The sequence below is a fragment of the Cololabis saira genome, chromosome 11 (genome assembly GCF_033807715.1).
Source record: "Cololabis saira isolate AMF1-May2022 chromosome 11, fColSai1.1, whole genome shotgun sequence".
NCBI classification, from domain to species: Eukaryota; Metazoa; Chordata; class Actinopteri; order Beloniformes; family Belonidae; genus Cololabis; species Cololabis saira.
The window spans coordinates 736,883-752,373 of record NC_084597.1 but is presented as its reverse complement, the minus strand read 5'-3'; the positions used below and the strand labels follow the sequence as shown (position 1 = coordinate 752,373).

Sequence of the window (15,491 nt, the reverse complement as noted above, 5' to 3'; positions counted from 1 at the left end):
CGTGAGTATGAATGGATGAATCTCTACAACCTGGTGTCCGTTTACCGTGAGTATGAATGGATGAATCTTTACAACCTGGTGTCCGTTTACCGTGAGTATGAATGGATGAATGGATGAATCTTTACAACCTGGTGTCAGTTTACCGTGAGTATGAATGGATGAATCTTTACAACCTGGTGTCCGTTTACCGTGAGTATGAATGGATGAATGGATGAATCTCTACAACCTGGTGTCAGTTTACCGTGAGTATGAATGGATGAATCTTTACAACCTGGTGTCCGTCTACCGTGAGTATGAATGGATGAATCTCTACAACCTGGTGTCAGTTTACCGTGAGTATGAATGGATGAATGGATGAATCTTTACAACCTGGTGTCCGTTTACCGTGAGTATGAATGGATGAATGGATGAATCTTTACAACCTGGTGTCAGTTTACCGTGAGTATGAATGGATGAATCTCTACAACCTGGTGTCAGTTTACCGTGAGTATGAATGGATGAATCTTTACAACCTGGTGTCCGTTTACCGTGAGTATGAATGGATGAATGGATGAATCTCTACAACCTGGTGTCAGTTTACCGTGAGTATGAATGGATGAATCTTTACAACCTGGTGTCCGTTTACCGTGAGTATGAATGGATGAATGGATGAATCTCTACAACCTGGTGTCAGTTTACCGTGAGTATGAATGGATGAATGGATGAATCTTTACAACCTGGTGTCCGTCTACCGTGAGTATGAATGGATGAATCTCTACAACCTGGTGTCAGTTTACCGTGAGTATGAATGGATGAATCTCTACAACCTGGTGTCCGTTTACCGTGAGTATGAATGGATGAATGGATGAATCTTTACAACCCTGTGTCCGTTTACCGTGAGTATGAATGGATGAATCTTTACAACCTGGTGTCCGTTTACCGTGAGTATGAATGGATGAATGGATGAATCTTTACAACCTGGTGTCCGTCTACCGTGAGTATGAATGGATGAATCTCTACAACCTGGTGTCAGTTTACCGTGAGTATGAATGGATGAATGGATGAATCTTTACAACCTGGTGTCCGTTTACCGTGAGTATGAATGGATGAATGGATGAATCTTTACAACCTGGTGTCCGTTTACCGTGAGTATGAATGGATGAATGGATGAATCTTTACAACCTGGTGTCCGTTTACCGTGAGTATGAATGGATGAATGGATGAATCTTTACAACCTGGTGTCCATTTACCGTGAGTATGAATGGATGAATGGATGAATCTCTACAACCTGGTGTCCGTTTACCGTGAGTATGAATGGATGAATCTCTACAACCTGGTGTCCGTTTACCGTGAGTATGAATGGATGAATCTCTACAACCTGGTGTCCGTTTACCGTGAGTATGAATGGATGAATGGATGAATCTTTACAACCTGGTGTCCGTTTACCGTGAGTATGAATGGATGAATGGATGAATCTTTACAACCTGGTGTCCGTTTACCGTGAGTATGAATGGATGAATCTTTACAACCTGGTGTCCGTTTACCGTGAGTATGAATGGATGAATCTCTACAACCTGGTGTCCGTTTACCGTGAGTATGAATGGATGAATCTTTACAACCTGGTGTCCGTTTACCGTGAGTATGAATGGATGAATGGATGAAAGAAGGAGAAAGAAAGAAAGGAAGGAAGGAAGGAAGGAAGGAAGGAAGGAAGGAAGGAAGGAAGGAAGGAAGGAAGGAAGGAAGGAAGGAAGGAAGGGAAAAATGTCTAAATGTTGTGATTAAAAAGGAAAGAAAAAAGAGAAAAAAGGAAAAAAAGGTCAATATTTTTAAAATCTCCATCCTCCACCAGGGCGGCGCTAACGAGCCGCTGATCGCTGATCTAGTTTATCATTTACATTTATACATTTGTACATTTATCTTTTACATTTGTACATTTGTACATTTATCATTTACATTTATACATTTGTACATTTATCATTTACATTTATACATTTGTACATTTATCATTTACATTTATACATTTGTACATTTATCTCTCTGTTTCTGTTTTTGTTTTTCCAGCCAGTAAATATTGTCCCCTGCTGATCAAGGAAGGAGGAATTAATCTGCTGGAGAAAGTTCTGGAGCTGGAGAGTTCCCACGCCGAGACCAAGACCATGGCCAGGTAAATAAAATAAAATAAAATAAAATAAAATAAAATAAAATAACGCTGAGACCAAGACCATGGCCAGGTAAATAAAATAAAATACAATAAAATAAAATAAAATAAAATAACGCTGAGACCAAGACCATGGCCAGGTAAATAAAATAAAATACAATAAAATAAAATAAAATAAAATAACGCTGAGACCAAGACCATGGCCAGGTAAATAAAATAAAATAAAATAAAATAAAATAAAATAAAATAAAATAACGCCGAGACCAAGACCATGGCCAGGTAAATTAAATAAAATAAAATAAAATAAAATAAAATAAAATAAAATAAAATACAATACAATACAATACAATACAATACAATACAATAAAATAAAATAAAATAAAATAAAATAAAATAAAATAAAATAAAATAAAATAAAATAAAATAAAATAAAATAAAATAAAATAAAATAAAATAAAATAAAATAAAATAAAATAAAATAAAATAAAATACAATACAATACAATACAATACAATACAATAACGCCGAGACCAAGACCATGGCCAGGTAAATAAAATAAAATAAAATAAAATAAAATAAAATAACGCCGAGACCAAGACCATGGCCAGGTAAATAAAATAAAATAAAATAAAATAAAATAAAATAAAATAAAATAACGCCGAGACCAAGACCATGGCCAGGTAAATAAAATAAAATAAAATAAAATAAAATAACGCCGAGACCAAGACCATGGCCAGGTGAGATTCTTTCTTTCTTTCTTTCTTTCTTTCTTTCTTTCTTTCTTTCTTTCTTTCTTTCTTTCTTTCTTTCTTTCTTTCTTTCTTTCTTTCTTTCTTTCTTTCTTTCTTTCTTTCTTTCTTTCTTTCTTTCTTTCTTTCTTTCTTTCTTTCTTTCAGGCTCATATCTATTTATTTTTTTAATAAATAAAAATACAAAAAAAAAACATTTTAAAAATATAATAATAAAAAAAAGTATACACTCATTCCACTCATTTAAATAAATTCCTGTAATTTTTGCAGGAAGGTAATGGAGCAGTGTGAGACGTTCAAGGACGACCCGATGGAGACGAACAACGGCCAGGAGGGAAACTACGGCCAGAGAGGATGACGACGTTTCCACGGCAACCGTCGTCTCCACTTATAAACCAACATCCTGCTAAAATCACCACCAGTAGTTCAGCAGATTAGAGAAACGATGCTTCACTTTGGTAAAGAAGCAGAACATTTGGCACAGATTCTCTCCAAGGTTTAGGAAAAAGGCGCCAAAAAATTCCAAGATGGCGGCCCCTAAAATCTAAGATGTCCGCCCGAAAACGTGCTTTTTCCTTTATAACTCGAAATGCCTTGGTTTTAAGCCCCATAAATACATTAAAGTTGAATATAAAGTTGGGTATTGTGGACATTTTGGTACCAAGTACATGTCTGTATCAAATACCGTTCTTGTAACTACAATCAATCTTACAAAATTCTCACTTTTCCGGTACAAGTTTCTATATGCTGTATCTCAAGAACTGTATTGGATACAGACATGTACTTGGTACCAAAACGTCCACAATACCCAACTTTATATTCAACTTTTATATATTTATGGGGCTTAAAACCAAGGCATTTCGAGTTATAAAGGAAAAAGCACGTTTTTGGGCGGACATCTTAGATTTTAGGGGCCGCCATCTTGGAATTTTGAGTGGTATCTGTGCCAAATGTTCTGCTTCTTTACGAAAGTGAAGTATCGTCTTGAAAGAATGAGTTAAACTGCTGCACTAAAGGGTCGATCGTGTGCATTTACTCTTCCTCCTCCTCCTCTTCTTCTTCTTCTTCTTTTGTAGAACAGAACGACGTCTCCGACTCTCGTCACTGCAGTTCAGACAAAAAACCTTAATGTGTGACACGTAGGAGTTAAGGTTTTATTGTAAGGGTGCACTGCAAAAACTCCAAATCTTAACAAGAATATTATTATTTCTAGTTAAAATGTCTCGTTTTTAGTAAAAAAAACAACAATTTTCACCTGTTTCAAGTATATTTTAATTTAAAATAAGTAGAAAAATCTGCCAGTGGAACAAGATTTTTTTGCTTGTAATGAGAAGATAAATCTGGTTCCACTGGCAGATTTTTCTACTTATTTCAAGTGAAAATTTACTTGAAACAGGTGAAAATTGTCAATTAAGTTATTTTCTGGTAATGACTCTTGTTTTAAGTGTAATGAGATTTTTTTTCTCAAAATTTTGACTTTTTTTCTCGACATTTCGACTTTTTTTTCTCAAAATTTTGACTTTTTTTCTCGACATTTCGACTTTTTTCACAAAATTTTGACTTTTTTTCTCGACATTTCGACACTGGCAGATTTTTCTACTTATTTCAAGTGAAAATCTACTTGAAACAGGTGAAAATTGTTGTTTTTTCCAGTGACGAGTCTTGTTTTAAGTGTAATGAGATTTTTTGACTAAAAATGAGACATTTTAACTAGAAATAAGACAAATATTCCTGGTAAGATTGTGAGTTTTTGCAGTGCAGCTTTACCTTTTCTTCTGTTGGGTGATTATTACTATGTGTGTGTCTGTGTGTGTTTGTCATAAAGTTTCTGCTCAGTAAAGTCAGATGAGTAACATTGAACAAACAAGTGAAAGATGACGTTTACACTGTAAAAACTCCAAATCTGACCAGGAATATTTGTCTTATTTCTAGTTAAAATGTCTCATTTTTAGTAAAGAAATCTCATTACACTTAAAACAAAATAATGAAAATAACTTATTAGACAATTTCCACCTGTTTCAAGTACATTTTCACTTGAAATAAGTAGAAAAAAGTCAAAATTTTGTGAAAAGTCAAAATGTCGAGAAAAAAAGTCAAAATTTTGTGAAAAAGTCGAAATGTCGAGAAAAAAATCTCATGACACTTAAAACAAGTCATTACCAGAAAAATAACTTATTTGACAATTTTCACCTGTTTCAAGTAAATTTTCACTTGAAATAAGTAGAAAAAAAGTCAAAGTTTTGTGAAAAAAGTAAAGAATGTCGAGAAAAAAGGTTTTTTGACTAAAAATGAAACATTTTAACTAGAAATAAGACAAATATTCTTGTTAAGATTTAGATTTTTTACAGTGTAAACGGTGACGGGGGCGGAGCTTCTGGAACTGTGACCACGCCCACTAGGGAACGTCAGCCAATGGGAGCAGAGACGCAGAGACGCATCAGATTCTGTTTATATTTTGTAAATATTCTCATCCTCTTATTGTGTGTGTGTTTTATAATATGATTGTAAACACTCATGGCTTTTACTCTGTATTTAAATTTAAAGTTTGGCTGAGAAACTATATACACAAATACACTGTAAAAACTCACAATCTGACCAGGAATATTTGTCTTATTTCTAGTTAAAATGTCTCATTTTTAGTCAAAAAGTCTCATTACACTTAAAACAAGAGTCATTACCAGAAAAATAACTTATTTGACAATTTTCACCAGTTTCAAGTACATTTTCACTTGAAATAAGTAGAAAAATCTGCCAGTGGGACAAGATTATTTTGCTTGCACTGCAAAAACTCAAAATCTGAACAAGAACATTCGTCTTATTTCTAGTGAAAAAGAAGAAAGAAAAGGGAAAAAAAGATTTTAAAAAAAAAGGAATTCCACTTTTTTTCTCGACATTTCGACTTTTTTCACAAAATTTCGACTTTCTTCTCAAAAAATGACTCTTGTTTTAAGTGTAATAAGATTTTTTGACTAAAAATGAGACATTTTAACTAGAAATAAGACAAATATTCCTGGTAAGTTTAGAGTTTTTGTCAGTGTTTAAAAACTTCCCGAGGAGAAATTCCTACCAGGAGATGACGAGAAAAACTTAACTCTAGCAAAAAAGACTGTTGTTTATTATTTATGAAGGTGTAACTGAATATAAAATAAAAAATAATTAAAAAAAAGTGGAAAACTGCAGATTTTCTTCTGCTAATTTCATGAGGTTTTTTTTTTTTCCAGTCTGTGATTGTTTGTTTCTTTTGTTACCATGGATACACTGCAAAAACTCACAATGTTAACAAGAATATTTGTCTTATTTCTAGTTAAAATGTCTCATTTTTAGTCCAAAAAAACTAGAAATAAGTCAAATCTTCTTGTTAAAATGTAGAGTTTTTGCAGCAGATGAATCCAGGTTGGAGTGACGAGCGTTGGATCCAAACGTGTGGAAATTCCACTTTTTCTTGATCTCAATAGTTTCTATGAGATTGTTGTAAAATCTGAATAGCAATAAATTCCGAGTGGTAAAGTAAAATAAAGTCTTGTATGTGTGTTGTTTGCTCTTTTTGCATTTGCATTTTTAATATATAAAATATATAATATATTTTTAATATATCATATATTTATTTTATTAATAAATATATATATATATATATATATATATATATATATATATATATATATATATATATATATATATTATTTTGTGTATATATATTTATTTATTTATTTTAATATAGCATATATTTAGTCCACCTCCTTCACCCCCCCCCCCCCCCCCCAATCACTGGTACCTGGAATCCAGTAAAGGAAGTGGTTTAGGGAGTAAAACATAGTAATAAATTAACATAAATAATAATATAATAAATAATAAACAGTAATTTACATAAACGTAATTAAATATTTTCAAGTAAAATAACATATTTGAACCATTTTTCAGATTTTTTAAATTTATTTTATTGTCTGAAAAATGGTTTAAATATGTTATTTTGTTATGTGAAAATTTTAAAATATGTTTTATTGATGAGAAAATGTGTTTCTCTATGTTTCTTATTTTTGTGAGGGGGATATATATTGTTTTTCGGCACTACCTTGTTCTCTATAGCTGATATAACATGAACTACTGTGGGATCATTAAAGTTCTTATTTTTGCCGTCTGAGAAAATTAAATATATTATATTTGGTGCCTAACTGTTTCCCAAGTATATTAGTGCGTGTGTCAATGAATAAATGAGACGTAAAACGTACATTTCTTAAACTTAAACTTTATTTATTTATATAGCACCAACTCATGCAGTGTAAGTGCAACACATGGTGCTTTACATACAGAGATAAAATAACAATCAAAAGTACAATTTAAAACATCCCATACGACCCCACCCCCCACGCATACACACACCCTCACTCACACTCATACACATGTGCATACACTCACACGCCCACACACACACACACAATAAGTGGACTTTCTTTGTAGAAAGATGCTTTATGAAAATAAGTTTACAGTCTTGAACATCCAATATGGCGGCGTCTACGTATATATATATATATATATATATATATATATATATATATATATATATATATATATATATATATATGGTCGCATCCGCGTAAAGCCTGATTTATGGTTCGGCGTTACGCCCACGCAGAACCATACATTCTTACGGAGCGTGTCGCCGCGTAACCTACGCCGTCGATTTAACGCAGAATAAATCAGGATTAACTGAGGACTGAGGGAAAAAAGAGAATAAAAGATAAAAAAATAGAAAAACGAGGAAAACAAGAGAAAAAAAGAGGAAGAAAAGAAAAAAGGAAAAAAAGATTAAAAAAGGAAAATAGATGAAAAAAAGAGGAAAACAGAAGAATAAAGAGGAAAAAACCAGAAAAAAAGAGAAAAAGGAGGAAAAAAGAGAAAAAAGGAAAATAAATATGGAAAAAAGAGGAAAAGAAGAGAAAAAAAAGAGGAAAAAATATAAAAAAGAGGAAAAAAGATTAATAAAAAAGGAAATGAGATGAAAAAAAAGAGGGAAAAAAGGAAAAAAGAGGAAAAAATATGGAAAAAACGAGGGAAAAAAGGGAAAAAAAGATGGAAAAATAAGAGGAAAAAAGATTAAAAAAGGAAATAAGATGGAAAATACAGAGAAAAATGGAAAAAGAGGGAAAAAATAGAAAAAAAGAGGAAAAAAAGAAAAATAGAGGAAAAAAAGATTTAAAAAAGGAAATAAGATGAAAAAGGAGAAAAAAGGGGGAAAAGGAGAAAAAAGGGAAAAAATTGGAAAAAATATGGAAAACACGAGGAAAAAAAGGGAAAAACTAAAAAAGATTTGTAGTTTTTGCAGCAGCAGATGCTGCGGCTGCAGCTCCTTCTCTCTTCACTGACGTCGTGTCTCTTTAAGTGAGGGCTTTTCGGGACGGGAAAGGAGGGAGGGATGGAGGAAAAGGATGGAGGGAGAGAAACGGAGGGAGGGAGAGGGGGTGAGCGGGTTCATTGGGTTCATTCTCCCGGTTCAGGTCCGGGATGCTGAGGATGAGGATGATGATGGTGATAATGATGGCGGTGGGAGCTGGAGGCTGAAACTGCGGCTCCAGGAGGCTGAAACTGCGGCTCCAGGAGGCTGAAACTGCGGCTCCAGGAGGCTGAAACTGCGGCTCCAGGAGGCTGAAACTGCAGCTCCAGGGGAAGCTGAAACTGTATATTATTTATATATTGTTTTTATTTATTTATATTTATATACATTTATATTTTTTTTCATATTTTTCTTCCTTTTTTCCTTTATTTCTCTTCTTTTTCCTTTTTTATTTTTTATTATATATTATATTTTTTTTCTTCTTTTTTCCTTTTTTTCTCTTTTATTTTTTCCTCTTCTTTTTTATTTATTCATTTTATTCTTTTCTTACCTATTTGTTTTATTATATATTATATATTTTCTATTTTGTATTTTTTCTTCTTTTTTTCCTTTTTGTATTTATTCTTTTTATTCTGTTTTACTTATTTTTACTATATATTCTATTTTTTTATTTTTCTTCTTTTTTCCCTTTTTTCTTTATTCTTTTTATTCTTTTCTACTTATTTTTTATTATATATTTTATTTCTTTTTTATTTTTCTTCTTTTTTCCTTTTTTATTTATTCATCTTATGCTTTTTTACTTATTTTTTATTATATATTATATATTTTATTTTTCTTCTTTTTTCTATTTATTTATTTTATTATTTTTTTCCTTATTTCTTTTATTATACATATTATATATATTTTTTTCCTTCTTTTTTTCTCTTTTTTTCCGTTTTTTCTCCTTTTTTCCTTTTTTAAATGTATTTATTTTTTATTATTATACATTATATATTTTTTTTCTTCTTTTTTTCCTTTTTTCTCTTTTTTTCCTTTTTTCATTTTTTTCTTTTTTTCTCTTTTTTCTCCTTTTTTTAATTTATTAATTCTTTTTTCCAGGAGGCTGAAACTGCGGCTCCAGGATGATGATGGAGGACGGACGGCTTGGAAATAAACGGCGTGGAAAATAAAAGAAAGGAGGAAGAGAGGATGATGATGGCGGATGGATGTTGCAGGGTGGACAGAGGAAACCGGGGGAAGATGAAGATGATGGCGCCGATGCCGAGGCCGGTTTACGCGCAGCCGCAGCATCAGCACCAGTTCCTCCATGGCGGGGCCGGCGGGGCCGGCGCCGGCGCGACGCCGCATCCGCAGCACCAGTTCCTCCATGGCGGGGCCGGGGCCGGCGCCGGCGCGACGCCGCATCCGCAGCATCAGCAGCCGGGCAGCGACATCCAGGAGCTGGCCTCCAAAAGGGTCAGTGCGGCACATTTTCCTTTATAACTCGAAATGCCTTGGTTTTAAGCCCCATAAATATATTAAAATTGAATATAAAGTTGTGTATTGTGGACATTTTGGTACCAAGTACATGTCTGTATCCAATACAGTTCTTGAGATACAACACATAGAAACCCGAAAACGTGCCTTTTCCTTTATAACTCGAAATGCCTTGGTTTTAAGCCCCATAAATATATTAAAGTTGAATATAAAGTTGAGTATTGTGGATATTTTGGTACCAAGTACATGTCTGTATCCATTACAGTTCTTGAGATACAGCATATACAAACTTGTATACACGAAAACGTGCTTTTCCCTTTATAACTCGAAATGCCTTGGTTTTAAGCCCCATAAATATATTAAAGTTGAATATAAAGTTGGGTATTGTGGACATTTTGGTATCAAGTACATGTCTGTATCCAATACAGTTCTTGAGATACAGCATATAGAAACCCGAAAACGTGCCTTTTCCTTTATAACTCGAAATGCCTTGGTTTTAAGCCACATAAATATATTAAAGTTGAATATAAAGTTAAGTATTGTGGATATTTTGGTACCAAGTACATGTCTGTATCCATTACAGTTCTTGAGATACAGCATATACAAACTTGTATACACGAAAACGTGCTTTTCCCTTTATAACTCGAAATGCCTTGGTTTTAAGCCCCATAAATATATTAAAGTTGAATATAAAGTTGGGTATTGTGGACATTTTGGTACCAGGTACATGTCTGTATCCAATACAGTTCTTGAGATACAGCATACAGAAACTTGTGGCGGACACAATTATGCACCTGGCACCCATCAGGACTGTAGGGAAGGGGGCGTGGTCACAAGTGTTTTATGGTTGCTTAGCAACGCGTGTTCGGTTTCTGTTGTCAACTGTCAGTTCTTTTGTCAGTTGGATTTCGTTGTCTCGGAATAAAGTCCTGTTTTACCAACCTCTGGAGTCGAGCCTCATCCTGCCACGTACACGAAAACCTGCTTTTCCCTTTATAACTCCAAATGCCTTGGTTTTAAGCCCCATCCTTTTTTTTTCTCTTTTTTTTCTCTTTTTTTCCTTTTTTTCTTCTTTTTTCTTTTTTTTACTTATTTATTTCTTTTTTTCTTCTTTTTTTCAATTCATTTTTTTTATTATATATTTTATTATTTTTATTTGTTTTTCTTCTTTTTTTTCCTTTTTTCCTCCTTTTCTTCCTTTTTTTCTTCTTTTTTCCCTTTCTTCCCCCTTTTTTCTCTTCTTTTTTTCCTTTTTAAATTGATTAATACATTTTTTTTAATTATATATCTTATATGTTATTATTATGTATTTCCCCTAACCCCCCCAGGTGGACGTCCAGAAGAAGCGCTTCTACCTGGACGTGAAGCAGAGCGGCCGCGGGCGGTTCCTGAAGGTGGCCGAGGTTTGGATCGGCCGCGGCCGCGGCGACAACGTCCGCAAGAGCAAGCTGACGTTGTCCATGGCGACGGCGCCGGCGCTGCGCGGCTGCCTGGGCGGGTTCATAGACTACTACGCCCGGATCGGGCTGAGGGGCGAGCCGGCCGATAACGGGGGGCCCCGGCGGCCCCGGGCACCGGGGCTCCCGGGGCCGCCACGGAGCCGCCGCCCCGCTCTCCCCCGGCGGCCCCGGGGCCGGCGCGGGGGCCGGGCACCAGGGCCCCCGTAGCCGCCACGGAGCCGCCGCCGCGCGGGCCGCTCTCCCCCGCCGGCTCGGCCGGCTCCACGGACGAACACGCCGCCGCCCACCGCGTCCTGAAGAGCGAGCTGATCGAGAAGGACAACAGGAAGTACTTCCTGGACCTGAAGGAGAACCGGAGGGGCCGGTTCCTGCGGATCCGCCAAACCATCAGCAAGGTGAACGTGATTTATGGTTCTGCGTTAAATCCACGCATCTGCGCCGTAGGTTGCGCCGCGTCGCGCACCCCACACCTTGCCTGATGCACACCCCACGGTGCACCCAACGGTGCACACCCCACGGCGCGCACCCCACACCATGCCTGACGCGCACCCCACGCGCGCCCAACGGTGCACCTCACGGCCCACTGTTGAGTCCCTAATCAACATAACATAAATTAATAACCAGGAAAGACACAGAGACTGACTTGGAATAGTTTTAGCGCACTTCTGCAGAAGGGGGGAGAGCAGCAAAGGAGCTGCAGGGCAACGTGGCCCTCATTCGAGAACTCCTCAGCTCTTCTCCCAAGATGCTCTTTCTGCAAGACGCTTTTATTGAGAATGGGACACAGGAAATGACCATATACGGACTGTCAGTGTATAGATAATGGACAATGAACAGACGTTGGGGTTACAAAGACACAGATGTGACATTTCAGTTAAAGAGGAACTAATCTTGGTATGCAAGTGGTAAGTTTTAGAAGGACAAAGGTCACTGAGGTCAAATGCCTTCCTGACTAAAAACAGGAACTTCATGGGGGTCTTGAACAGATGGTCCAACTGACAATGGTTCATTGACCAGGAAGTCAGCAGGCCAACCTTCAGTTTAACCCCCAGAGTATTTCAAAAGCATGTGACGGTTCATAAGGACAGAAAATAGTTCAAAAAGTTTTGATTAATCTCACATTTCCCTCCTGTTGTTCTTATGAAACTTCACAGTAACCAGAATAAAACACTCCAGTGTCATCATAAAAATTCCCTTCTCATCAATTAGAGTTTGTTGGAGTTGTCGGTAAATAAACCTCAGAATACTGGGCTAAGGAAATCTGCAATGGACCTTTGCACGTAGACACAGAATGATACAGGTAATGAAAACACAGAACAGTACAAGGACAGTAATAATCGGAATCATAATTTCAGTCATTATGTCAGCATGACTCAGTAGTGAAAAAGTCTCTTCCATCTCTCGGACTCCAGCTTGTTGTAGTCAGTCAGTTTGGCTAGTCTTCATCTTCAGGCCCGTGGCTGGTGAGTAGGCATCAGATGAGTTCTTCAGCGGACAAGGGTTTTTATACCGTCCGGCTTCCAGCCTACTCAGGGCTGGAACATTTCCCACTAGCTTTCACTGCAACTGGTGAACGCAGTAGATCGTTCAGCAATCTTTACTGCTGTCGGTGTCCTGATCTTGACAGCAAAAGGGCCGTACCAACGGGGTGATGACCTTTCACCACTCGAATCAGGATCTGGTCACCCAGTTTCAGCAGTTCCTGCTTAGGAGAGAGAGAGGAAAAACAGAAGCTCACAAGAACTTTGAACATTTTCCCAGCAAACAATTTGCTCATCCACATTGAGAGTGGATCTCTTCGGCTTAGCTTTAGCTGAGCCTTAGCTTTCTACATTGCCATTAGTTCCTTCCACTAGGCCTGCTACTACAAAAATTTTTAAAGTAGGTATTTGAATACTTATATTTTGTGTACTATACCCTTCCTCCCTCCTGTTTGAGACATGACTTCCATGGCTCAATTTAGCCACCAGGGGGAACAGGTTTTCATGTCACCTAGAATTTGAGTTGGATGTCAACAGAGGTGGGGGAGGGGTCAGGGCTGCCAGAGTCCTGACTCCTCCCCAGATAAGTAAGTTCTCATCTTCTCTTGAATTGTTTTTTTTTGTACCAAATAAAAAAGGGCCACGGGACGATGGGCTACTACGGGCCGGCATCGAGCAGACCATCGTTCTCCCCGGCGCAGGGACTGATCGAGTTCCGTGACGCGCTGTCCGCAGCTGATCGACGACTTCGGCAACGAGGATGCCGACTCGTACGGAGGTGGATTTTTGTCTTAATTATTCAATCCAAAAAAAGATTGTTAGATTGTTAAGAAGTTAAGACTCACTTCAATCAAAAAAATTATTTCAATCAAAGAAAAAAAGTGTTTGAATGCAAAAAAATATTTGAGACTCAAAAAAATGCAATGCAAAATACATTTCAACTTTTTTTCTCGACATTTCGACGTTTTTCGACTCTTCCTGAAGGTAAGCCAAATTTTCACTTGAAATAAGTAGAACAATCTGCCAGTGGAACAAGATTTATCTTCTTATTACGAGCAAAAAAATCTTGTTCCACTGGCAGATTTTTCTACTTATTTTAAGTGAAAATCTACTTGAAGTGACGTTTCCAGTCCGTTTTCCAGTGACGACTCTTGTTTTATGTGAGATTTTTTGACAAAAAATGAGACATTTTAACTAGAAATAAGCCAAACACTTTTTTTCTTTCATTGAAGTGAATTTTTTTTTAATTGAAAATATATTTTTTGATTGAATAATTAAGACACAAATGTCCGTCCCTAGACTCGCCGGGCCGGGGGGGCCGGCCCGGGCTCCGTGGCCCCCGTAACCACGACGACGGCCCGGAGCTGCCGGACGCTGCGTCGTTCCGCGTCGACAACAAGAGGTTTTACCTGGACGTCGGTTCCAACCGCTACGGCGTCTTCCTGAAGGTCCGTCAATTTACACTTTTTAATCTCCACATTTCAACTTTATTTCTCGACATTTCGACTTTTTTGACAAAATTTCAACTTTTTCCTCAAAATTTGAACTTTTTTCTCAAAATTTGAACTTTTTCTCAAAAGTTCAACTTGTTTTTTCGAAATTGTACTTCAACATTAATTTCGACATTTCGACTTTTTTCGCGACATTTCGACTTTTTTTTCTCAAAACTTGGACTTTTTTCTCAAAATTTTGGCTTTTTTTTTTTTACAAAATTTCGACTTTTTCCTCAATATTTCGACTTTTTTTCTCAAAATTTTGACTTGTTTTTTCGAAATTGTACTTCAACATTAATTTTGACATTTTAACTTTTTTTATCGACATTTCGACTTTTTTCACACAATTTTGACTTTTTCTCAAAATTTCAACTTTTTCCTCAAAATTTCAACTTTTTTCTCAAAATTTCAACTTTTTTCTCAAAATTTCAACTTTTTCCTCAAAATTTCAACTTTTTTCTCAAAATTTCAACTTTTTCCTCAAAATTTCAACTTGTTTTTTTCGAAATTGTACTTCAACATTCATTTCGACATTTTGACTTTTTTCTCAACATTTCGACTTTTTTCGCGACATTTCGACTTTTTTTTTCTCAAAATTTTGACTTTTTTCTCAAAATGTTGACTTTTTTTTACAAAATTTCGACTTTTTCCTCAAAATTTCGACTTTTTTCCTGACATTTCCACTGTTTTCCTTCTCTCCCTGCAGGTGAGCGAGGTGCGGCAGCCGTACCGGAACACCATCACGGTTCCGCTGAAGGCCTGGGCCCGTTTCGGCGAGAACTTCCTCCGGTACGAGGACGAGATGCGGCGGATCTTCAGCGTCCACCAGGACAAGAGGACGGAGGCGCGGCGGGACAGCGGCGGAGCCCGAGGACTGAGCCGCGTCGCCGCCGTTTCACGTGTGGTGTCACCGCGCCGGCGCCTGCGGCGTCACGTTACACGTGAAACGTGAGGACGCGCCTGCAGCGTCAAGTTACACGTGTAGCGTCACCGCGCCTGCGGCGTCACGTTACACGTGTAGCGTCACCGCGCCTGCGGCGTCACGTTACACGTGTAGCGTCACCGCGCCTGCGGCGTCAAGTTACGCGTGTAGCGTCACCGCGCCGGCGGCGTCACGTTACACGTGTAGCTTCGCCGCGCGACCCTTATATGCCTTTATACGCCGACGACCTAGTACACTGCAAAAACTCACAATCTGAACGAGAATATTGGTCTTATTTCTAGTTAAAATGTCTCATTTTTAGTCAAAAAAAGTCATTACCAGAAAAATAACTTAATTGACAATTTCCACCTGTTTCAAGTAAGTTTTCACTTGAAATAAGTATAAAAATCTGCCAGTGGAACAAGATTTATCTTCTCATTA

The 15,491-nt window shown here is 37.0% G+C and overlaps 2 protein-coding genes across 4 annotated transcripts in view; both read left to right on the top strand.

The window, feature by feature from the left end:
• Nucleotides 1–3,484, top strand: part of LOC133454492 (protein zer-1 homolog) — a 66,908-nt gene extending 63,424 nt beyond the window's left edge. For all 3 annotated transcript variants that reach the window (XM_061733218.1, XM_061733216.1, XM_061733217.1), the window contains 2 exons: nucleotides 2,044–2,146; nucleotides 3,160–3,484. In XM_061733218.1, coding sequence (XP_061589202.1) covers nucleotides 2,044–2,146; nucleotides 3,160–3,247 — 191 coding nt within the window. In that variant the 3' untranslated portion in view covers nucleotides 3,248–3,484. The remainder of the gene's footprint in view (nucleotides 1–2,043; nucleotides 2,147–3,159) is intronic.
• A 5,838-nt stretch (nucleotides 3,485–9,322) lies between these two features.
• LOC133454491 (purine-rich element-binding protein gamma-like) lies at nucleotides 9,323–15,145 on the top strand. Its single transcript, XM_061733215.1, is given in 7 exon segments — nucleotides 9,323–9,673; nucleotides 11,023–11,235; nucleotides 11,295–11,549; nucleotides 13,274–13,366; nucleotides 13,368–13,413; nucleotides 13,935–14,083; nucleotides 14,835–15,145. Coding segments are annotated over 7 exon segments (1,269 nt in total). The 5' UTR covers nucleotides 9,323–9,406; the 3' UTR covers nucleotides 15,081–15,145.
• The last annotated feature ends 346 nt before the right edge of the window (nucleotides 15,146–15,491 follow it).